The 24,255-nt window shown below is 40.8% G+C and overlaps 2 protein-coding genes and 1 gene segment (V, D, J or C); 2 read left to right on the top strand and 1 right to left on the bottom strand.

Moving 5' to 3' along the window:
- LOC102079576 (zinc finger protein with KRAB and SCAN domains 8) overlaps positions 1 to 15,868 on the top strand; it is a 43,016-nt gene extending 27,148 nt beyond the window's left edge. The window contains exons 1-3 of one of the 3 annotated variants that reach the window (XM_019363256.2): positions 11,419 to 11,541; positions 11,646 to 11,852; positions 14,726 to 15,868. In XM_019363256.2, the coding sequence (XP_019218801.1) occupies positions 11,681 to 11,852; positions 14,726 to 15,528 (975 nt within the window). In that variant the 5' untranslated portion in view covers positions 11,419 to 11,541; positions 11,646 to 11,680 and the 3' untranslated portion in view covers positions 15,529 to 15,868. The other 2 variants (XM_025900218.1, XM_025900219.1) reach the window with 2 other exon arrangements.
- LOC109203498 (zinc finger protein 664-like) lies at positions 849 to 5,343 on the top strand. 2 transcript variants are annotated; one of them, XM_019362878.2, is made up of 2 exons: positions 849 to 1,301; positions 3,817 to 5,330. In XM_019362878.2, the coding sequence occupies exons 1-2, from the start codon at positions 1,130 to 1,132 to the stop codon at positions 4,932 to 4,934; spliced, it is 1,290 nt and encodes a 429-aa protein (XP_019218423.1). In that variant the 5' UTR covers positions 849 to 1,129; the 3' UTR covers positions 4,935 to 5,330. The 2 variants fall into 2 exon arrangements, with proteins under 2 accessions (XP_019218423.1, XP_025755991.1); XM_025900206.1 differs by lacking the exon at positions 849 to 1,301 and adding an exon at positions 1,324 to 2,014 and having other exon boundaries at positions 3,817 to 5,343.
- Positions 15,869 to 22,797: 6,929 nt separating the features above from the next.
- Positions 22,798 to 23,634, bottom strand: LOC112842811 (T cell receptor alpha variable 36/delta variable 7-like). The segment is given in 2 exon segments: positions 22,798 to 23,188; positions 23,342 to 23,634. Coding segments are annotated over 2 exon segments (426 nt in total).
- Positions 23,635 to 24,255: the final 621 nt, after the last annotated feature.

The following is a 24,255-nucleotide window of genomic DNA, read 5'->3' as shown; positions in this document are numbered from 1 at the left end:
GCGTGTCAGCCAAGACAGGCCGACTACATCCAGAGCATTCAGGAACCCAAGGATCCTGCCACCAAGGAGTTATTTAACTCCGTCAGTGAACTCAAACCCAGGCTAACCATAACCTGGGTTTGGGGCTTACCACCACAACAGGCACCAACCACCCTGTGGCCAAAGCTCAGTGCAGGAGCTTCAGCAATGGAGGTGAATGGGCTCAGTGTACCCAGTCTCCCTCTGAATGCTCGAAGGTGGCAGTTAAACATCCCACGGACCGGGACCTCAGCCAAGAGTTCCCATCCTAGCTAGAGGTTTAGGCATGCCAGGTCTGTCCAGCATCCTCCTCCACCAACTGATCCAACCGACCACCAGGTGATGATCAGTTGACAGCTCAGCACCGGAGTGTCCAAAACATACAGCTGCAGATCTGATTATACGATTACAAAATTGATCATTGACCTGCAGTCTATGATGTCCAGGTGCCACATGCATTTATTCTGAACTCAACAGATCCAAACAGTAACTCCCTTTATAGAAATGAGATTTAAACCAGTTTAAGGAGGCACTGGATTCAAGATAGGAATCATGTTAAAGTTCAATATAAGAAACATATTCAGATAATTTCAAAACAGAAAACTTAAAATTCAAATGATAATATTTGCGATTTTCTTGTTTTCCATGGATGTAGAAAAAAATTGATTTCAGCTGGAAACTGATTTGAAACCGAGAGAAATCTTCGACAGCGGAACAGTTAAAGGTAAATGTCCTCTGCCGGAACAACACCGTGTGACACCAAGCGGAAGTAAAGAAAGGAAAGGCGCGTGTGTGAACAGAGCCGAGAGTGTGCGACCGAAAAGAGTCAGCTCATCACTGTGGTGTTGGCGGCTTTACACTGACTCCCCGAGCTCTCTGTAATACTTTACATTCATCCATTCATTCAGAGGGAGAGAGAGAGAGAGAGAGAGAGAGAGGGAGGTGCGTTAACAGTCCCGCTCTGGCGAAACTTTAACACGTGACACCAGGCGAAAGTAAACAAAGGAAAGACGCTAATGCCGTTAGCTTTCGTCCTGTGTGACTAAACAGAGACTGTTGTTGTTGTGTGAGCCGAGTGTGTGAGCTGAGTGTGTGAGCTGTGGCAGTAACAATGCCTTCAGTTCAGTATCTGAGAGAGTTTATCAACGAGCGACTAACTGCTGCTGCTGAACAAATATTCTTGGAGTTTGAAAAAACGATCGTCCAGTACGAGGAAGAGATCGACCGTCAGCGCAGACTGCTGGATATCACCTGGAAACCCCAAATCAAGCTGCACAGGACAGGTGAGTGTCACTCTGAGGGAGGATCCTGATCACAGCTCTGCGGGACATTTATGATTGTGAGGACTTTTTGGAGATGTGAGCTAACAAAGAGCAAACAGAGGACAGGACTGCACTGTGCTCCATTCAAACAGCAGGCGCTGAAATCAGCCTGGATTTGAGTGTTCTTTATGTAACAGCATAAAGTTAGAACTGTGAAGGTATCACTTTAAAAGAAAATGTAATGTAAAATACCCTCATGTATGTATGCATTAAGATGCAGAATACAGATGCAGATACAGCAATAGAAGTCCTCCTGTGGGTCTCCAATAATATGAACGCATCAGTGTCATTTCAGGCAGCTCATGGTCATTTTCATCACAGACATTCTGCTGATTGTGTCCTCAGTTCTCAGTAGCTTGGTTTGTAAAAGTTCAGACTCAGAGTGTGACTTAGCGTTGCACTTAAGTGCAGCATATAGGTTGTTGCTTAGTAACAAGGCATCAACTACGTTGCCTTTCTTTATCATAAACAGAGACCAGTACTTGCTGAGCGTTTGTGTTGTGAGCTTGATTAGATGTAGGAAACATAAAACAGGTTTTCACCTTCAGATGTTTGAGCACTGAGGATGCAGCCTGGTCATGTACAGGTAGATCCACCCTCTCAGTGTCAGGGCTTTCGTGCACAGGAACAACATCAGCATAAAACAGACACTATGAGACCTGTTCAGACTACAGGTGAGAAACAGCTGCTGATGTCTGGTAATCATGATAATCTTATTGTCAGTGTTTGAGTCACCTGCTGTACCCGAGAGTGTAAAGAGCAATGGGAGAGAAATCGGGTGAATTTGTTGTCAGGTTGTTGCACTCTAGTTATAGTATTATTTATTGTATTGTCTTATTACTTGTCATTTCTGTTTGTTTAAAAAAAAAACCAAAAAAACCCAACAACTATTTATTATAACTTTAAGAAAAAAATTTCTGTTTCTTTACACTCCGGACTGTGTGTACATAATTTCGTTCCATCTCATGTTAACGTGTGATGCAAATGACAAATAAAGCTCCTTGAATCCTTGAATGAATGTGCAGCTTTGACAGCATGTACTTACTGTTTGCTAACCAGACCTCAGTTTGTTTGACAACAGTGAAGATCTCAGCTCTGACTAGAATTCCTTTAGTGTGTTTCTGTGTGACACATTATAGAGTGCTGTGGAGCCTTATTTGTGTTTGAAACAACAATCTGCCTGCTTAGATCTCTTCTTTACATTTCTTCTTTGGCTCTCGGAGGAGGCAGACGCATGTTTCCCTCTCTCCCTCCCTTATCTTCCCTGCTGCTTCTATGTGTTTGTCTAGTCTCGTCTAACTCTAACCCTCAAAGAGTTTCTCAGTCTTGTTCTGTAAAACCTAAAGAATTATGGATTTGATCAACTGGTCCCGTAATTGACACCCTGCGGGGCTTGTGAGAGTCCGATTGTCCTGCGGAGATGTTTGCTGCTGAATACTCAATGGTCGGTTGCGCCTGGCGACACTCTCGATGGAGGACATTGAATGACATCTACCAATTTGGAACCACGATAACTGAGGTCGGGCTGATTGGAGCTGGCTTAGATCTGGCTTATCGAAGAACAAGAAGCGGCTACAGCTGTTCAAAATCCCACAAGGCTGGCTGACATGAGAGACGATTGGCAGGGCTGTGAGTACTCAGACTGTGTTTTGAACGCAATATGGATAAGATCTTGGAGAAGAACAACGGGAATTGAAAGAATTGGTGACCAGTGATGGACATTAGACCAACTGTAAAAACTGGATGCAGTTGTTCGCACTAAACCCAAACATTCACCATCTTCACTCATGCAGCTATCCCACTGGCACCAGCTGAAGGCCTGCCAAGGTCGAAGCTGACTGGAACAACAAATTCTTCCCATGATAACAGGATTGTTGTCAGAACTCTTTGTCCCTCCTTCAAGGCCACCTGGGTCCACTGGAGACTGTTGACCTTCGCTTAACCGGGCGTGATGACACTTTCTCTCAGCTGAACACGGGATACACATGCACACGCACGAAACATGTACACTGACGCTGATACGCCCTCACTATCACCCTCCCTCCCCTGAATCCAACGCCTCCTCCCATGCTTGCCTCCCATCCGATGTGGACAGCGGATCAGCTGGAGGCGCAATCGAAGATTGCAGCGGTCCCAGATCAGCTGTACACACTGGAATACTCTGCCATGTTGCTTGTCTGTGTTTTATTATGTTATGGTTTGTTGATATCTGTGCATTCCTGTATTATCCTTTTGTGTTACACATTTCACTGTTTTTTTTCCCTTGCTACCTAGCCTGACCTGTCTCCCCAATGTGATGTTTTTGTATTGTATGTACGGTCGGCAAGGTCTGTCATCACGGTTGTGGACAACTGCAACTGACAAATATAGTCTCTCTCTCTCTCGCTCGCTCTCGCTCTCTCGCTCTCGCTCTCTCTCTCTCTCTCTCTCTCATAGTCTCATTACTGGTCTTTTTTTTTTTTTTTTTTTCCTCCAGACGTCCCACAGCAGCCTGTCTGTAAGGAGGAGGAGGTTCTCATTGAGCTGCAGCTCTGTGACCAGGAGGAACCAGAACCTCCACAGATTAAAGAGGAACAGGAGGAACTGTGCAGCAGTCAGGAGGGAGAGCAGCTGGGACTGAAGGAGGAGACCGATACCTTCATGGTGACTGCTGCTGAGGAAAGAGACCACAGTGAACCAGACAATGATCGGCTCATCACTAATAACTCCCCTCTTGCTGAGAGCCAAGATCAGGGAAGAAGCAGGAGTGCAGATCCAGGATCAACGAAAAATCCAAACAGAAGTAAAAATGCAGAAAGCTCTCCTTCGTCAGAGAGTCGGTCCAGTACTGGTGCAGGTACAAAGTCGTTAAAGTGTGATGTCTTTGAACAAACCTTTATGCATGAGTCCCAAATGACTTTACATAACAGAGCTCACACAGGTGAGAAGCTGCATGTTGGTAACTCTGCTGGGAAAGGTTTTAATCAGAACGGTGCTGTGTTGGAGCGCGTGAGAGTTCATGCAGGTAAACATCTCTGTAAGACTTGTGGTAAAATGTTTTCTTGCCCATCAGCACTTAGAAGGCATACACAGATCCATACAGATGAGAAGCCATATTCCTGTAAAACATGTGGGAAAAACTTTTGTCGAATTTGTCATTTGACCAGCCACATGAGAACTCACACAGGTGAGAAACCGTATCCTTGTCAAACATGTAGTAAACAGTTTTCCAGGTCATCGTCACTTAAAGAACACGCAAGGCTCCACTCAGGTGAGAAGCCGTACTCTTGTGAAACATGTGGTAAAAGGTTTTCCAGGTCATCGTCACTTAAAGAACACGCACGACTTCACTCAGGTGAGAAGCCGTACTCTTGTCAAACATGTGGGAAAAGGTTTTCCAGGTCATCGTCCCTTAAACAACATGTGCGGCTCCACTCAGGTGAGAAGTCCTACTCTTGCAAAACATGCGGGAAAAGTTTTCGTCACAATAGAAGTTTGTTTTTCCACATAAGAACTCACACAGTTGAGAGGTCACATGTTGGTAACACCTCCAGTAAAAAGTTTTCAAATTCAACATCACTTAAAAAACACACAGAAATTCATTCAGGTAAATAGCTGCATTCCTGCAAAACGTGGGAAAAGTTTAAATTCTCATTTGACTAGCCATGTAAATGTTGAATATCAGCTATTATCTCCTGCTGAGAGCTCACACAGGTGAGAAGCTGTAGTCTGTAGTCTTCTCTATTTGGAGCCAAGTTTTACACAAATGTACAAATTCATGCTGGTTCAAATGTTTTTGCTTTTGGCTTGAAAACCTATTCAGACTTCTACAATGATTGTTTGACTGTATTACATGTTGCAATGTGTGAACTAAATCTGATGATACCCATCATGTTGAAGCTTTTTCATTCGTCAGGCAGCAACAGGTCTCAAAAAAGGTTTGACAGATGATTCAAGCGGCTCAGCAGTCCCCCCGGGTCTTTGTTGTGTTTTTGGTTTTCTGATGCTCCAGAGGTTTTAGTTGGTGAAAGGTCTGGACTGCAATAGGGCTGCGGCTAAAGATTACTTTGGTGGGCGGCTAATCTGGCAATTTGTCTTTGATTAGTCAATGATTATTTCAATAAATCTTGTCTCCGCTTCCTGTGGGAAGACTTCCTGTTCTAGGCTTTAGTACCTCACCTGCTCAGGTCTGCCCACCTGTGAGTATCACCCTCTTGTCTCGTCCCACAGAAAATTAAAACAATGACCCAGGAGACATAAGAATTTGAAAATAATCAAATGTATTTTTAACATCAATACTTAAATATTTAGTCCTATTTTACTCAGTAGGACTGTCCAAATAAAAATGAAATAAATACAAATATTAAGCAATATGAATTAAAGTTCTAGTAGTATTTAAACCAAAAATTCAGCTTTAAAGTAAAAAAAAAAAAAGATTTTGTTTTCCAGTCCAAAATAACAAGTTTCCAAAGTTTACAGATGATTCTGTTTTGCTGTTCGCACTGCCTTCTTCTTCTTTAGTATTGAGTGCAGTCTTGGCAGACAACATAGGTGACACTGCCCCCACAGCTTCCTGTAGTGGGTTTTAGTTTCAATTAAAAAAACAAAAAAACATTTATGTGGTTTTAAGATGTGACAAGAAATTTCTATGTCGGTGTCATCGATTATGTCGACGAATCATTGTAGCCCTACAAATTAACCTCGCTGTTTTCAAAATGCTCCTCCACCTGTTTTCTTTAGCACCGCTTAATTCTCCAGCCTTTGTTGTTCCATCTTGAAACATCTCGCTGCATTAAAGTCAAAACAAGTTCATATTTTCATTAAAATTGTAGATTTTTTCCACATTTTGTTTTTTTTCTGTTCTATTTTGAATAAAATATGGGTTTCTGAGATTTGCATTCTGTTTTTATTTCCATTTTACACAAAGTACCAACTTTTCTGGAATTAGATTTATATAACTGCTAACCCAGCTTTGAGTTGGACTCCTGCTGAAGGACAACATTAAATTGTTGAGAACATGGTTCGATCCTGGATTGTAGTCCAGGAAAAGAATGTAGACTTTGTTTCTCACACAAACAGTTTCCTCTGTGTCTGCTTTAGTGTCCTGAGATAAAATCATGCAGTGAATTTAGTTTTTCCTTTATATTTCTGTAATAAAAGTTTGTTTACTTTTTGTAATTTTGTATTTTTTATTTCTTTGTGTCTCTGAACGTTCCTACAGTTGGTTTGTGGTTGATGTGGATTTGCTGCTCATGTGAATCCTCCCACAGTGTTTCATTAGCAGCTGTAACCACAGTGACTCTGATAAAACAGGAATTAGCAGAATCCATCTGATATGAAGCTGTGCTTTGAATACCACTTCCCTCCTCTTTGAAGAGTAGTCAGATATCTGTGTTCAGGTTTTTGTACAGCCTCTTCTACACTTTGTATCACTGTGTTTGTAGAGCACAGTAGTAGAGAGCTGTGTCTGCCAGGGTTAGGGCTGTTATGGTCAGAGTAGTTGATGTAGAAGATGTTTGGGTTTTATAACGTTTATCAGGAATATATTCATTGTCACTCCATGATCTTGCTCCTTTCCATAGTATAAACTGAGGAGCCTGAAGTTCAGAATGTTGTCTGTACCAGTGGAGGAGAAGACTGCTATCACTTGTCTCATAGATACATGTGAGTGTGATACGTCGTCCTTCTGTTTCAGTGACTTCAGTTTGTTGAGGAGTGATTGAGTCTCCAGCTGTGAGTCCTGGAAAAAGAAAGAAGAAAAGTAGTGAAATGCAGTCTGTATATTTGCTTAATGCAGCAGCTTCAACTAAACTTTAATCCCTGTTCTTAAACTCACCTATAATGTGAGATAGAAGCAAAAAGAGGTGCAGCAACATGTCTTTGGAGTTATTAAAGCCAGACAGACAGCACATGAACAATGTTCTTCCACTGCAGCACAATGACCAACAAATAATGTCATTGGATGAACTCAGGTCTAGTGGGCGGGGTCAGTTTAATAGCTCAGCCAATCAAATAGTTTTGTGCTTCCACAGCAGCTCTGTCTCTGTCTCTGATCTTTACTGCTTCATTTCTCTGTTGTCTTTGTCATCAGTCCAATGACACAAGAATCAGAGGTTTAACAGTGTGTGGCTCCCTCTAGTGGATGTTGTGGAGTATTCTGTTGTCTTTGCTCCAAAGGTTTTTGTACAGAGTTTTGGTGTTTCCTGTCACTGTGGGCTGCAGAGCACAGTAGTACACAGCAGAGTCTGTCACTGCAGCAGAGGAGATCTCCAGATGAAACTCCTTTTTTTGATTGTCATGTATAAACTTCATCCTTTCTGTTTTGTCTGAATAGTAGGCGATGAGAAAGTCTGGATGTGAATTAGGTTTCTGTTTGTACCAGAAGAAGTAAGTGTCAGAGCCTGAATATTTGCAGGAGAGAGTCACAGTGTCTCCTTCCAAACTCATCACTGCATCTTTAGATGGTGTCAGTAAATCCTCAGAGGATCCTGAAAACAACAAAGACATATTTCACCAGGATGTTTCTGTATCTTTAAACTTAGTTTAGTTTATAAAAAGTGAATCAATTCAAACAACATCCAAATATTTTCATGTCTATCATCTCCTTTTACATCTCACTCCATCTTTTGATGACTCACCAGTCTGAAAGGAGACTATCATCATCCAAATGAAAAGCAGGAACATGATTTTCTCTTGGACTGAATGAACAATAGAGAGAACACAGCAGCTCTTCAGCTCCTAAATGAAGCCTTTCATATTCACTGGTGTAGCTCCTCCTCCTTCTGAGCTCTGTTTACATTCAGGCTGATGAAGCTTTAGAAATGACAGTGATGCTGCAGTCATCATCATCAAGAAGGTCAGACTGAAGGAGGAACCTGCAGAACTTCAATTATAGTTTAAAAATGAGCAAAAGGAAAACTTCTGAAACTCCTGACAGTGTTCTTGTTCTAAGACAACAACTGTATTTGGTGGGACGAACTTACTCTTCTCTGTGTTTAATCATTAGTTGTTATTAATGTCTGGCTCTCTGCCACAGCGTGACTTTGTCCTGGCTTCCTCCTCTCACCTGATGACCGCCCCTCCCTGAGCCTTTTCCTGCTTGAAGTTTTTTTCCTGTTAAAAGGGAGTTTTTCCTTCCCACTGTTGCCAAATGCTTGCTCATAGGAGTTCATGTTATTGTTGGGGCTTTCTCTCTGTCTCTGTTCTTAATACGCCATTGAATGTCTGTTTGGAAGTTTCTCCTGAGATTTGCAATAATTTTCTGAACTTTTTTATTGAAAAGGTTGTCACCACCAGGGCTCTTATCACAGCTCCTGACTCTGACCCCTCTGTCTCTGTCCCTTACGCTGCTGTTTTTACTCAGTTTGAGCTTGTGATGCTCTCCATTTTAGAGGAAGTGGTTTGCCATATTAAGCCCACAGGTTCCCCTCGGGATCCTTTCCCTCCACAATTCTTTAAAGAAATTTTTCCTAGTATAGGACAGTATGTCCTTGACATTATAAACAGCAGTCTGTCTTCTGGTATGGTTCCTGCAAATTTCAAACATGCAGTAGTGCAGCCACTGCTTAAGAAACCTGGCCTTGATCACACAGTTTTAGCGAACTATAGGCCTATTTCCAAGCTGCCTTTAGTCTCCAAGGTTTTGTAGAAAATTGTTTTTAGTCAACTGAAAGATTTTCTAGATGATAATGGCTCTTTGAGGTTTTTCAGTCGGGTTTTAAAACCCTTCACAGCACAGAATCTGCATTATTAAGGGTTTTTAATGACATCCTTCTGTCATGTGATTCTGGTAACCAATTTGTTCTTGTCTTGCTTGACCTAACTGCTGCCTTTGACACCGTAGACCACAATATTCTAATTTCTCGATTACATGATGTAGTAGGGTATTGGTGGCACTGCATTTAATTGGTTTAGGTCTTATTTGTCGAATAGAACTTTCTCTGTCAGCCTTCTCGGTTCCGAATCATCTTCTGCTCCTCTGTCATGCGGCGTCCCACAGGGCTCAATTTTAGGGCCACTGCTCTTTTTACTGTATCTATTGCCTCTGGGTTCCATCCTTAGAAGACATGGGATCTCATTTCATTGTTATCCCGATGACTGCCAAATTTATTTGCCACAAAAGCAGAAGGATGGCATCTCCATAAAACCTGTCTTGACATGTCTAGATGACATTAAAGCTTGGTTGGCTCTAAACTTTTTAAATTTTAACGAAAAGAAAACAGAAGTGTTGGTGTTTGGACCTAGTGGTCCCTGTGAGTCCTCCTCTCTTGTTTTACGATCCCTGGAAGTCTATTTTAAACCTGTTGTTACTGACCTTGGTTTTAAGTTGGACAGTGATTTTAAATTGGACAACCAAATCAGAGCAATGGTGAAGTCCAGTTTTTATCATTTAAGGCGACTGGCAAGAGTAAAATCTTTTCTTTCGAGGCAGCACCTTGAAACAGTGATCCATGCTTTTATTTCTTCCCGCCTGGACGACTGTAACTCACTTTATGTGGGGGTCAGTCAGTCGTTGCTCTCACATCTGCAGCTGGTTCAAAAACGCCTCCTAACAGGAACTCGAAAAAGAGAGCATATAACCCTGTGCTGGCCTCTCTGCACTGGCTGCCTGTGTCTTTTACAGTTAATTTTAAAATTCTCATGTTTGTTTTTAAATGCCTTCACAGTCTTGTCCCGCCTTACCTCTCTGAGCTTCTTCATGCCCACACACCCTGTCGGTCTCTCAGGTCAGCTGATCAGCTGCTCCTGGAGGTACCGAGATCCAGGAGGAAGCTCAGAGGGTACAGGGCCTTCTCTATCGTGGCTCCAAAATTATGGAATAATTTGCCCTTGCACGTTAGAGAGGCCCCTTCACTGTCCACTTTTAAATTGCGTCTTAAAACCCACCTTATTTCTTGGCTTTTAACCTCAGTGAGACTTAGTTTCTCTTTTAATTGAAGTAGTTATTTAATTAATGATTTCACTCTTCTTTTATTTGGTTTTATTATTTATATCTCATGTAATTTTATTTTACAGTTCCAATGTACAACACTTTGGAACTGTAACAGTGTGTGTCTCCCTCTAGTGGATGTTGTGGAGTATTCTGTTGTCTTTGCTCCAAAGGTTTTTGTACAGTGTTTCGGTGTTTCCTGTCACTGTGGGCCTCACAGCACAGTAGTACACAGCAGAGTCTGTCACTGCAGCAGAGGAGATCGTTATTTGTCTTTGATCATCAATGACTTTAAAAGACACTCTGGAGAATTCTCGCTTCAATAAATCTCCATTTCCCAAATGAGAGATCAGGAACTCTGGTGGTTTTCCTGGATATTGTCGATACCAGAAGAAATAATCATTGACATTAGCTTGTCCAGAGACTCTGTAGGACAGCGTGAGAGTGTTTCCTTCTAAAGTGGACTCTTCATCCTTGACTGCAGTGAGTTGATCACAGCTGACACCTAAAGGAAGAGATAAATGTTGTTAAAGACGATGTTAAACTGTCAGCGCCTGTTCCAGTGATTTCTAGCAAACAGATCCTTTAAAGACATTTCTTCTTCCTGCTTTAACCGACCTGTTAGTGTGATCAGAAACAAAGGAAACATGAGCCAGTAATGCAGTGACAGCATCTTCCACACACTATCTGTTCTGTATGCTTCAGATATTGAATGTATCTGACAGTGGGAGTCCTTTTCTGCTCTGTGACAGTGTTGCTCCTCCTTCAGCCTCTTCCTCCTCTCATATCTCTGCATGTCCAGCTTCATCTTCATTTAGCTGCAGAAAGTTGCTGCTCATTGGGTCGATTTGGTGAATCTCACATTCAGACAGTTTATTCATGCTGAAATGTCACGTTCACCTTAATGTGAGCACAATGTCAGAAAAAGGCTTAATAAAGATTATTGTGACGTTTATTTCAGCGCAGTTATGCACTTTATTAATTTATTGATGCCCTGGTATATTTTTGTGCATTTTTCATCTTCTTTTTGAAGAAAACACTGTGAATTTAAAAGAACATACAGACATCACAGCGGAATTCAAAGCCACTTTCCTCATCGACAGGAAGCTCTCTGTGTGACAGCAGGCGGAAGTAAACAAGGAAAAGACGGAAGTGGTTCCGTTTCTCGTGTGTCGCGCGAGCAGCAAGGCTGTTGCGTCTTCAAAGGCTTAATTTAGACTTTATGAGACATTCACACCTGTGCGGACTGAACGTGGAGCAATTTCTGTGCGTTAGGGCGTAATTTATCCCGACTGTGTGAGCTGTGTGTGTGAGCTGTGTGTGTGAGCTGAGTGTGTGAGCTGTGTGTGTGAGCTGTGTGTGTGAGCCGAGTGTGTGAGCCGTGTGTGTGAGCTGTGTGTGTGAGCCGAGTGTGTGAGCTGTGGCAGTAACGATGCCTTCAGTTCAGTATCTGAGAGAGTTTATCAACGAGCGACTAACTGCTGCTGCTGAACAAATATTCTTGGAGTTTGAAAAAACGATCGTCCAGTACGAGGAAGAGATCGACCGTCAGCGCAGACTGCTGGATATCACCTGGAAACCCCAAATCAAGCTGCACAGGACAGGTGAGTGTCACTCTGAGGGAGGATCCTAATCACAGCTCTGCGGGACATTTATGATTGTGAGGACTTTCTGGAGATGTGAGCTAACAAAGAGCAAACAGAGGACAGGACTGCACTGTGAAGATGAATTATAAATTTAGGAAAGCGTGAGATGATGAAGTGAAACTGTCTTTAATAGAGCAAATAATGTCAGGTGCTGCTACCAGATATTCATAATAATAAATGTATTTTAATATTATTTATTAGAAGTGAAGTAGTAGTTATGTAGCAGACATTAGTAAATGTCTCTAAGGTTTTTTACACCAGGGGTCTCAAACTCGTGGCCCGGGGGCCACTTGCAGCCCACGTCACCCCTCCTTATATATATTGTAATTTGGCCCTTAAAGTGACTTTTTTGTTAGGGAGGATTTGTTTGTTGTTGAGTGCAATGTTAAAATAAGTTCTTTAAAAGCCAAAAATGATTTGATATGAAGGCAATATGAGCAAAGAGTACGAACATGTTGAGGTGTGAGTTCAGTGAGAGAGTCAAAATCTAATGTGTACTCTTATGTCTGCATTTTTATTTTGTTAAATACAAACAAAATGATAGCAGGACTGCTGCCACGTGTCTGAACAGAAAGAGAGGACCGATGTAGGGCTGTTCGATATAACGATATATATCGGATGACGATATAAAAACGTCTATCGTTTCATTTTACGCTATCGTTTGTTTCGTGGTGTCGCAAAATAAACTGTTTACGGCAATATTTTTCATCGTTTTGATGGTCACTGTAGTGGCTATATTAATTTCTTAAAGTTCTCTCTTTCTCTTATATTTAATATAACCACACTACAGACGGACAAGTGACTGTTTTTATGCGTTGTCGTTAGCAACAACGACGGTAAAACCACGGCGTGTCCGCTTGTTTATTTTCCACATAAACCTTTCACAATAAAGCTCAAGATCCTGTTGAGACTTTTCAAAATAAACTGAATCACGTGAAAGATGCAGAGTATTTACGGATGAGAAGCAAAAAAGAGCCGTCTGGTGCTAAAAAAATAAACCTTAGACTCAAACGTTAGAACAGGCTTTTCCCCGCAGCACGCTGTGTAATAAATACTCACAAAGAAAACGGCGGCCGTTACAACTTATGTCTAAAAATGTATCGTTTCATGCATCAGTTAAAACACTCGACTCCAGGTACGCGACGCCCAGCTGGAAACACTTCACGCAAGTCGAGCTGCCCAACATTCACAGAATTCACAGAAAATGTTACATTTTTGTGATTTATATCGTTATCGGACGATAGATGTCTTAATATCGGGATATGAGATTTTGGTCATATCGCACAGCCCTAGACCGATGTGTTTATTTGGTAGATCAATGAAGGCTGCAGTTAGTGAAGAGTGGGAAAAAGAAATGTTTGCTGTTTTGTCTTGTTATAGAATATTTGAAATTTTAAAAAACAAACAGAACACTACATTTTCAGAAATATTTGTGGATGTTTGTTTGTTTGTTTGTTTTTGTACTACTTGATCACTAAAGTAGCCCTCCAATGAGATGACAGTGCCAGCAGTGGCCCACAGCTCATTTAAGTTTGAGACCCCTGGTCTACAATGTGCAGCATTAAACATGACAGAAAATCTGATAAATAAATTGATTTTTTAATATAAGGAAATATTTTAGTAAGCAGTCCCTGTTGAAGTAAAAAAATGGACTTTTTCGCTGTCACCACAGTTTCCAGTGGAAGTAGCTGATATAGTCATGCATCGTGTGCCATGTCCTGATCCAGAATGGCGGCTACATCACTGCATTAGCTATAAACACCTGTGAAGTGGCCCTCCTGGGAGGGTTAGGGTTAGCAGTATCTGTCTCATGAAATCAGCTAATCCAGGTACATGTGTGTGGTTTATTAGGTGTGTGTGCACAAGAGGAGGACACACACACATGCTTTTCTGTAAACTCAGCCATTTAGTGCAGTAACATTCATCCATCCCTCCACTGTCATGAAGTATACTCAATCTACGTTTGGGAATTTATGATTTTGACTAAAAACAATACTAGCTTTACCTCATGTCATTTTCTTTAGCCTACATTTCTCAGTGTTTGCTCCCTTGAATATACCACCGGTGAGAAAAGTGAAGGTTGATTGTACCACATAATATCGATTATATGCTATCATAGCGAGAAAAACAGTTTTCACTTCCCTTGATTACAGGTACCTGAAAGGGTTTGAGTTTGTGTCTGAGTAGGGTAACACCCTGATACAAGTCAGCAGAAACTATTTCAAGCCCCTGGCAGAGAGACACGTCTGGCTTCTGTCTGCCTACTTTTGAGTAGGCAGGCTAACTCAGGCTCCTTCCCCACCAGAGAGGTGACATTCCATGTCCCAATTGCCAGTCTTGGTAGCCAGGGATCGGTCCACCAGGGCTTCCGCTCCGCTCCTAGAGGTTGGGTGCATATATTGCACCCAACCCTTACGCCACCTCCTGCAGGTGGTGGGCCTGCAGGACGATGGGTCCATGTCCCGTTTTCAGGCTGGGCCCGGCTGGGCCCCATGTTCTAAGGCCCGGTCACCAGACGCTTGCTCATGAACACCCTTCCCCATGCCTGGCTCCAGGGCAGGGCTCTGGTAACCCTATCCAAGGAAGGGTGAACTGTTCCCTTGATCTTACACTCATAGGGGTCTTCTGAATCTCTCTTTGTCTGGTCCCTTACCCTGGACCAATTTGCCATATGAGACCCTACCAGGGGGAAAAAGCCCCCCGACAACACAACACACAAACCCCTCCACCACGATAAGGTAGCGATTCGCAGCACTGACAACAAGTGGAAACCTTTTGTGCATTTCAGAGAACCATCTTCAGTTCACTTTTGTTTTTGTTGTCTCCTTTAGTCCCTCCAGATGTCCCACAGCAGCCCGTCTGTAAGGAGGAGGAGGTTCTCATTGAGCTGCAGCTCTGTGACCAGGAGAGGAGCTCCAGTCTGGGCCAGGAAGAGCCAGAACCTCCACAGATTAAAGAGGAACAGGAGGAACTCTGCAGGAGTGAGGAGGGAGAGGAGCTTGGATTGAAGGAGGAGACTGATACCTTAATGGTGCCTGCTGCTAATGAGGAAAGAGACCACAGTGAATCAGGAGGCTCTGCTGTAGCTGAGAGCCAGGATCAGGAAGAAAGCAGGAGTGCACATCCAGGATCAACTGGAAATAAAAATGAAAGTCAAGAGTTTCCTCCCAGATCAGGGAGTCAGTATAATTTTGACACAGCTAAAAAGTTTTTAAAATGTGATGTTTGTGGAAAATGCTTTAAAGATAATTATGAAATGAAACGACATTACAGAATCCACACAGGTGAGAAACCGTATTCTTGTGAAATGTGTGGGCATCGTTTTAGTCAGAAGAGTACTTTGACTGTCCACATGAGAATCCACACAAGTGAGAAGCCGTATCCATGTCAAACATGTGGAAAAATGTTTACACGCAGTAGTCGTTTGCTGGAGCACGTAAGATCTCACACAGGTGAAAAACCATATCCTTGTAAAATGTGCGGGAAAATGTTCACACGTAGTAGTTACTTGTCGGTGCACATAAGAACGCACACAGGAGAGAAACCGCATCATTGTAAAACATGTGGGGAAATGTTCACCTATAGTAGTCAGCTCTTGCGCCACATGAGAACTCACACAGCTGAGAAGTCTTAGGGTATGTTGGAACTAGAGATGCACGCACTAAATTATTTTTTGGCCATTTCAGATTTTTCTCTGGGTGTCCTGCTGGCACTGATTTTTGATAATTGATGTTTAACTGAAAGCATATAGAAACATCAATCAATGGTTTCCTCTGAACTCTGGATAGATTCGATAGATGAAAGTGATTTGTTAGGTTTGTAGCTACAAATGTTTTATGTGGGTCCAGACTGAGATATTATGGTACACAGTGGGGGGTAAATAACTGACAGCTGTTACTTTATTAGTGTCTTATGGTGTGAAATAACATGTATGAGCTGTTTGGTTTTAAATAAATGGCAGATGTTGAAGCTGTTATATATGTATATTTTTATTGCACTATTTGTTTCACTGCTGTTTGCTGCTGGGGGATTAAAAAGTCAAGATAGGATATGGAAACCTCAGGTTGTCAGCTTGCCGTGGGAGCTTTTATCCTTGTAAAATGTAAAACATAACGTGAATTATTTGTTGCATGGTGTTTATATTGTGTGTATTTGTCAATGGTAACTTTGATATTTAAATAAAGTATTTAAAAAAAAAAAAAAAAGAAACCTCAGGTTGTATAGGTAGGGTAAGCAGGTATAGGACCAGCATGCACTGGTTGGTTGGTTTTGTTTTTAAATACCTGCACAGGAGGGGCAGCAAAAAGAAAAAGTCTGCATGAAGGGATGAGGTGACTCGAAACCTCACTCCTGTACCTGCAGAGGTGTTTGGAGACCTCTGCTCTCTGAGCCAAGTAGCCACACGAGGCCACAGCCTGAGGGAAAGATCTTTTTCCTTCTTTGTGGGGACCTCTCAGAGCTGAGGACAGCTGCCTTTGAGCTTATCTGTTATCCAACCAAGCTTCACGAGGCTCACGGTAGTTTTAAGTAGTGCAGGATAAGATAAACTAGGGGTAAATGGAAATAATGGTGGGCTTGGTGATAAAGATGATAAAGATGATTATCGCAAAATAACATATCATGATAAAAATCTAACATTGTTAATATAAATTTTTAGAAATACTGACAAAAACTGACATGAATGACTCAAATATTCCAGGCCACAGTTATTCAACACCAGTAATTATACCGTACCACCACATAGGAGAAATAACATCAACAAAAATATCACAAATACTTGTGTCAAAGTCAATTAATGTAAATATTTTAAGAACAAAAGCTTGAGTCCCACATGTGTTTGGAATAAGAATAGGTCTATATCAATACAAAAGTCAGTGTCTCCAACAAGGTCAAAGGTCAAAGCAGCTGTTCATAGTTCCTTTTGTTTTTGAAGAAAACATCTTTGCGATGAGCCTATCGAGATAATCCTTGTGTTAATGTATAGCCACTATACAAGCCATCTGCTGTCAGGAAGTATGTCTTTCAGTCAGCTGTGAGTAACGAGGCACTTAGTCATGATGATAACATCTCCAGGAGCGATGCTTTTTTTTTTTGGTTTTCTGACAATTCTGACTGTACTGAAGTTGAGGCAGATACTTCTGAAACCAGTGCTTCCAGAACAGTTCAGACATGTACTGCTCTTGTTCCCATCAGCGCTGACCTCCGTCTTTCTGAAACACCCCTGTGCTACAGAGGTTTAGACGAGGGGTGTCAAACTCATTTTACACCACATGACACATACAGCCCACTTTGATGTTAAGTTGGCAAAACTGGTGAAACTTTCTGTCAGTGTAAATAAGTTACATGAAGAAAAAGCAGAAAAAAAAAATTGTCAGCACAACTCTTTAAACTGTGAGAAATACAACGACAGAAGAAGTTCTGGGAGCTCATTGCCCAGATGTCCAGTTTTTTTTTTTTTTAACTGTAGTTGTAAAAAATCTAAAACTTCTATAGCAGAAAGTGAAAAAGATAAACTTTTCTGTTTCTCACAAAGTCACAGAGGTTTTCTTAGAGACACAGCTGAGCACTTTGTAGTTTGGCATCATTTGTGAAAGCTGAAATTTCTTCTGTATTGAAAAGCAAAAATGAGGCTTTCTTGTCAGAAGCCATTTTTGGGAATAAACAAAAACAGCGGCCGACAGCAGCATACACAACAGTAGACTGGTGTGTAATAAGCAAGCACATAATGCAGACAACAGATTTTTGATGGTCTCAAAGCAGAAAGAGAGAGAGAGGTGTGCAGGAATCATGGTGGAAGCAAAACAGCCAAAGAAAGTGAATTCATGAAAATGTTTTTCAAACGTGAAGCACAGTTTTGGTCTTCTGGTTCAGTGAATGTTGGTCTAATCATCGGAATCTGCATTTCCAGTGAGATGTCTGCTTTCAGCTAGAGATGGCACGATACCACTTTTTTATGTCCGATACCGATATCATAAATTTGGATACCGATATGAATCCGATATAGTGTGTTTTTTAATCAATAAAACTGTTTTTTTTAATATCTTGCTGCATTTTGTATAAGTTCATACTCAAGTTTAAATAAACAACAACACTAAAGCTATTCTGTTATACCTGTATGTAAAAAATACACTGCGCCCAAAATATTTCATAGTTCAGCAAAACTGATCAATCTAACAAACTTAAACCTGCTCCATCCTCCCTATTCTGGTATTTTAAAGAGTACTTAGCAGAAATATTAAGCAACCTAACTAATAGGGTTGCAAACTCCCAGCAAAAAAAAAAAAAAAATAGGGAACCACCCCCCACCCTCCACCTCATGATGCTTAATCGATGTAATCAACTTTAATTTGATGCAGGGTGAAAAAAATGCACAGAAATCAATTATTTTTCAAGAATAATTAAATTGATTCAACATCTTTCTTCAACAGAATTGCAGACTGCACAGATGGTACTTTCCCAAAGGAAAAAGTACTATAGCTTACTAGGGTATATTAGACTTAATAGTTACTATATACCGTAATGGACTTCTATACATTTTACATCAGATTAAAACTTTGGGTGTAAGATTCAGATAATTATTTATTAAAAGCTAGACATTTTAAATGAGAATAAGAAAGAAAAGTATGTCTTTGTGCCCCCTTTTCCCTGTTCATGCCCTATCGGCCCCCCTGGCTAAACTTTGCTAGATCCGCCCCTGCACAGTTACCAGCCGTCAGCTACGTAGAAAAGGATCCTGGTCTAGAAAATAATATTAAATAAATTCTAACAACAGCTTATCAAGGTTAAACGTGCTGCTGTTGTTCAGCCGCTGGTTTCCTCTTTCTGGTGCAAAGTGGGCCAAAAACAAAGAAGAGAGACAGACTCGCCACAGAAAAGCCGATCAGCTGATCATTGATCAGTTTCACGATTGAAGTAGCAGCAGGAGAGAGAGAGAGAGGCAGTCGCTCCATATATCGGTTGTTAAGCTTAACATGGGAACCCTTTACAAACATTCAGAGATGAACTTACACACTTGCTTTACTTCTCTTTGGGATAACTTCCTCGGAGATGAAATGCTGGTTTGGTAGCGAGGCTACAAATACACACAGCTGCTCTATCACGTGAGCACACTGCTCCGACGTGCTACGGTTATGAGGCGAGTTACGCCGTGTCGCAAGTTTTGTGAGGTGCTTTTTTGATATTTAATGGATCGGATTACATTTTTTATTTCTTGCCGATATCCGATCCAGTAATTTAGGTCAGTATCAGACCGATACCGATACATAATATCGGATCGGTCCATCTCTACTTTCAGCACGGGCAGCGTGTCCGTGTTCCTGCTGGCGGGTGAACGATCTACTCATTATGTTTACATCTCTTTGTTGAATCTGTTTATCTGCTCTTTAATCGTTTGCTGTTAAAGCTGTTTGGTGGTCGTTGAAACTGTTTTATGAGCTTTTAGCTGAGATTCTGACGTTTCCGTGGATACCACACGTGTCTTTGTATAAACAACACGGTACATCCTGTTAAATCACATGTTCTCTCTCTCTGCTCCCATACTGGGGGCATTAATTATTTGTTGCTAGATTTCTTTGTGTAGTATGAATGGCCATAAGTTTGTATCAGTAGGAAAAACTGTAACACTTATGAAAATACAGCTAAAAGTCCAAAAGATTCTGCTTGTGCTTGTTTGTGGTGAGCAGCAGATCAAACAAGTTAAGAATCATAAGTTACATTTATAAATGGCTTCAAGTCCACATTCAGGACTGTGAGACTCATTTAGACACTCAAACACTGAGCAAGCTGAGCTTTGACATCCCTGATTTAGACTTAAGATGTAACGGAGTCAAAGCTTCCCATTCATTGGGATCAGAAGAGACTTTAGTTATGGGCCTGTTGCTTACAGCAGCTACAGCTTCACACAGGGCTGTTTGGTGACATTCTACATTCAGGTTTGTGTTTTAAGCATGAAATTCACACCCTGTTAGCAACATATTGCACTAAGCATGAGATGGTCTTCCTGGTTGGACTTTTAGCTTCATGTGAGAGATTTTACCTTAAAGAGATAAACCTCTGTTACACTGTTTATTTTGCTTCTGCTGCATTTTTACATGTCCTCATCCACTAAATACAAAATAGAGTAAATGAGCAGCTTTGGATGTTTGACAGTTTTTATTGTGTCTGACTAAAGATTACTTTGGTAGGCGACTAATCTGCCAATTTGTCTTTGATTAGTCAACGATTATTTCAATAAATCTTGTCTCCGCTTCCTGTGGGAAGACTTCCTGTTCTAGGCTTTAGTACCTCACCTGCTCAGGTCTGCCCACCTGTGAGTATCACCCTCTTGTCTCGTCCCACAGAAAATTAAAACAATGACCCAGGAGACATATGAATTTGAAAATAATCAAATGTATTTTTAACATCAATACTTAAATATTTAGTCCTATTTTACTCAGTAGGACTGTCCAAATAAAAATGAAATAAATACAAATATTAAGCAATATGAATTAAAGTTCTAGTAGTATTTAAACCAAAAATTCAGCTTTAAAGTAAAAAAAAAAAAGATTTTGTTTTCCAGTCCAAAATAACAAGTTTCCAAAGTTTACAGATGATTCTGTTTTGCTGTTCGCACTGCCTTCTTCTTCGTTAGTATTGAGTGCAGTCTTGGCAGACAACATAGGTGACACTGCCCCCACAGCTTCCTGTAGTGTGTTTTAGTTTAAATTAAAAAAAACAAAAACAAAAAAAACCATTTATGTGGTTTTAAGATGTGACAAGAAATTTCTATGTCGGTGTCATCGATTATGTCGACGAGTCATTGTAGCCCTACAAAGTAACCTCACTGTTTTCAAAATGCTTGTGAGGGACCAAGCAGCCAAAGCATAGAAAACACAGGCAAAAAAGTATCTTCAAAAAGGGTTTTCTTTATTTTAACCCTCAAAAAGTCCAAAATTAACAAAATTCAAAAACATACTTAGCAGGCCCATAAAAGAGGTCAACTAAATATAACTCTACGAAAAGTAATTTCCCTAAACTTAAACAAACAAAGTGAGACACAACTTAACTCACAAACTGACCTAGTTACAAAGACACATGAGGGTAGCTTTTATAATGATTTGGCCAAACCATTTACACACAATAGGGGGGAAAACAAAAACACACACTAATATTTACTAAGCACAGAATAACCTAACTAAACCTAAAACACCCCTGCTCCTGGTAAGCCCATGATTGGTCCTGCTGAGCAGGCATTTTGTTCCCAGAGTCCTATGCCACGCCTTTTGCCCAGACAGGAAACAGCCACCGCCCAAACCCAGGTAACTCAAAGAGAGAGAAACATAATTAATATAACAAAACATTTTAGAAAAACCAAACAATGTTACTATGCGCGCGCCTCATAATACCAGTGTTAGGTTTAACCAAATGATTAATGAATTAGATTAATGAAGAAAACTGCAAAGCAAACTAATAAAATAAGAAATGGACTGATTTACACCTGTGTGGCTGATGCCATCACAATGCTCCTCCACCTGTTTTCTTTAGCACCATTTAATTCTCCAGCCTTTGTTGTTCCATCTTGAAACATCTCGCTGCATTAAAGTCAAAACAAGTTCATATTTTTCTTAAAATTGTAGATTTTTTCCACATTTTGGTTTTTTTTTCTGTTCTACTTTGAATAAAATATGGGTTTCTGAGATTTGCATTCTGTTTTTATTTCCATTTTACACAAAGTCCCAACTTTTTTGGAATTGGATTTATATAACTGCTAACCCAGCTTTGAGTTGGACTCCTGCTGAAGGACAACATTAAATTGTTGAGAACAAGGTTCGATCCTGGATTGTAGTCCAGGAAAACAATGTAGACTTTGTTTCTCACACAGTTTCCTCTGTGTCTGCCTTAGTGTCCTGAGATAAAAATCATGCAGTGAATTTAGTTTTTCCTTTATATTTCTGTAATAAAAGTTTGTTTACTTTTTGTAATTTTGTATTTTTTATTTCTTTGTGTGTGAACGTTCCTACAGTTGGTTTGTGGTTGATGTGGATTTGCTGCTCATGTGAATCCTCCCACAGTGTTTCATTAGCAGCTGTAACCACAGTGACTCTGATAAAACAGGAATTAGCAGAATCCATCTGATATGAAGCTGTGCTTTGAATACCACTTCCCTCCTCTTTGAAGAGTAGTCAGATATCTGTGTTCAGGTTTTTGTACAGCCTCTTCTACACTTTGTATCACTGTGTTTGTAGAGCACAGTAGTAGAGAGCTGTGTCTGCCAGGGTTAGGGCTGTTATGGTCAATTTAGTTGATGTACGTGATGTTTGGGATCCATATCGATTATCAGGAATATATTTATCACTCCATGATCTTGCTTCTTTCCACAATATAAACTGAGGAGCCTGAAGGTCAGAATGATGTCTGTACCAGTGAAGGCGTACATACTCTGATGTTGTCTCATAGTTACATGTGAGTTTGACAGATTTTCCTTCTGTTTCAGTGACTTCAGTTTGTTCAGGAGTGATTGAGTCTCCAGCTGTTAGTCCTGGAAAAAGAAAGAAGAAAAGTAGTGAAATGCAGTCTGTATATCTGCTTAATGCAGCAGCTTCAACTAAACTTTAATCCCTGTTCTTAAACTCACCTATAATGTGAGATAGAAGCAAAAAGAGGTGCAGCAACATGTCTTTGGAGTTATTAAAGCCAGACAGACAGCACATGAACAATGTTCTTCCACTGCAGCACAATGACCAACAAAAAATGTCATTGGATGAGCTCAACTTCAGTGGGCGGGGCCAGTTTAATAGCTCAGCCAATCAAATAGTTTTGTGCTTCCACAGCAGATCTGTCTCTGTCTCTGATCTTTACTGCTTCATTTCTCTGTTGTCTTTGTCATCAGTCCAATGACACAAGAATCAGAGGTTTAACAGTGTGTGGCTCCCTCTAGTGGATGTTGTGGAGTATTCTGTTGTCTTTGCTCCAAAGGTTTTTGTACAGAGTTTTGGTGTTTCCTGTCACTGTGGGCTGCAGAGCACAGTAGTACACAGCAGAGTCAGACAGCTGAAGCTTCTGGATCTTCAGAGGAACTGACTGTTGCTTCTCGTTGATTTTTGCATCAAATCTGTCGTTTTTGAACTCTTCAGCTTTAACTGTTGTTTCTGAGACACAGTGCAGCATATACTTTGGGTAACTATTTGCTTCTTGCTTGTACCAGATCAGTGTAGCTGCATAACTGGTCTCATATCTACATCCAAGTGTAACTGTGTCTCCTTCAGCAGCAATGACATCTCCTTGTTCCTGGATCACTTTGTCTTCTCCTTTACACTCTGAGGAAGAACAGAACATGCAGAGGAAGAGATGGATCAATAAAGATGATTGAAGTTATTGAAAAGTTCCACAGTGTAAAATGATGAAATCTCCTCTTTCTGTCCTTGTTGTGAATCATGTGCAGAGGAAACATGTTGATGTTTGTATCTTACCAAAGAAAAGAGCAGCAAGAATAATCCACAGCCAATGTTCCATCTGTACAACAAGGTTTCAATCAACAGGAGAAACTAGCTGATGTTCAACATTCAGTCTGAGAATTGTTCTCTTCACAGCAGCACTTATTATTGACACAATGGTTGAACACAGTGCAGAAGGAGAGCACCGCCTACTGGATGATGTCGCCCTCTGTCTCCTCTTTGAGCTGGATGTTCACTTCTCTCACTTCCTCTTCCTCCTGGTTCACAGACTGTTAGCAGCATTTGAATCACTGTGAGGAGGGAGGAGGGAGCACTTTGCACTGTGTGCAAGGACAACGACCCGCGGTGTCGTGGTTCACACAAGGATGAGACATGAGTCACACAATTTGTAAGATGGCATTTAATATTTTAATCAAGAGAATTACTAAAATTGAAGAGAATAACGTTAACACTAATAAGTGATATTTATCTGTATGACAGTATGGAGCACCAGATATTCAGATTTGATAAACAAGATGCAAAATATTTCGGATTTGAAAATCACAAAAATAAATAAATAAATTGAAATAAATGTCAATACTAATGATTAACAAATACTGTTATTTATCATTTATTCTGGCAATACTTTGTGTTAACTTGACTATACCTTGGACTGACTACATAACATTTTTTACTGGTGTGAACACTGCCCCTCTGTCTTTATAAAAATCACAAAATTACAAAAAACAAACAGTTTTCTATAAAAAATCTGGTGATTCAAAGAAGAGACCTCAAAATTCAAGTGATGATGGTTATGACTGACTGGTACAGAACATTATATTTCTTCCATTTGAAATCGATAGAAGTCTCCCACAACGTCCTCTACCGGAACAACACCGTGTGACACCTGGCGGACGTAAACAAAGGAAAGGCGCAAATGGCGTTAGCTT

The sequence above is a fragment of the Oreochromis niloticus genome, linkage group LG18 (assembly GCF_001858045.2).
Source record: "Oreochromis niloticus isolate F11D_XX linkage group LG18, O_niloticus_UMD_NMBU, whole genome shotgun sequence".
NCBI lineage: Eukaryota > Metazoa > Chordata > Actinopteri > Cichliformes > Cichlidae > Oreochromis > Oreochromis niloticus.
This window is presented reverse-complemented; position numbering and strand designations above follow the sequence as displayed.

Coding starts and splice junctions, on each gene's coding strand:
- LOC109203498 (XM_019362878.2), top strand. CDS start 1,130: ATGCCTTCAGTTCAGTATCTGAGAGAGTTTATCAACGAGCGACTAACT. Junction 1,302..3,816: donor AATCAAGCTGCACAGGACAG/GTGAGTGTCACT, acceptor TTTTTCCTCCAG/ACGTCCCACAGCAGCCTGTC.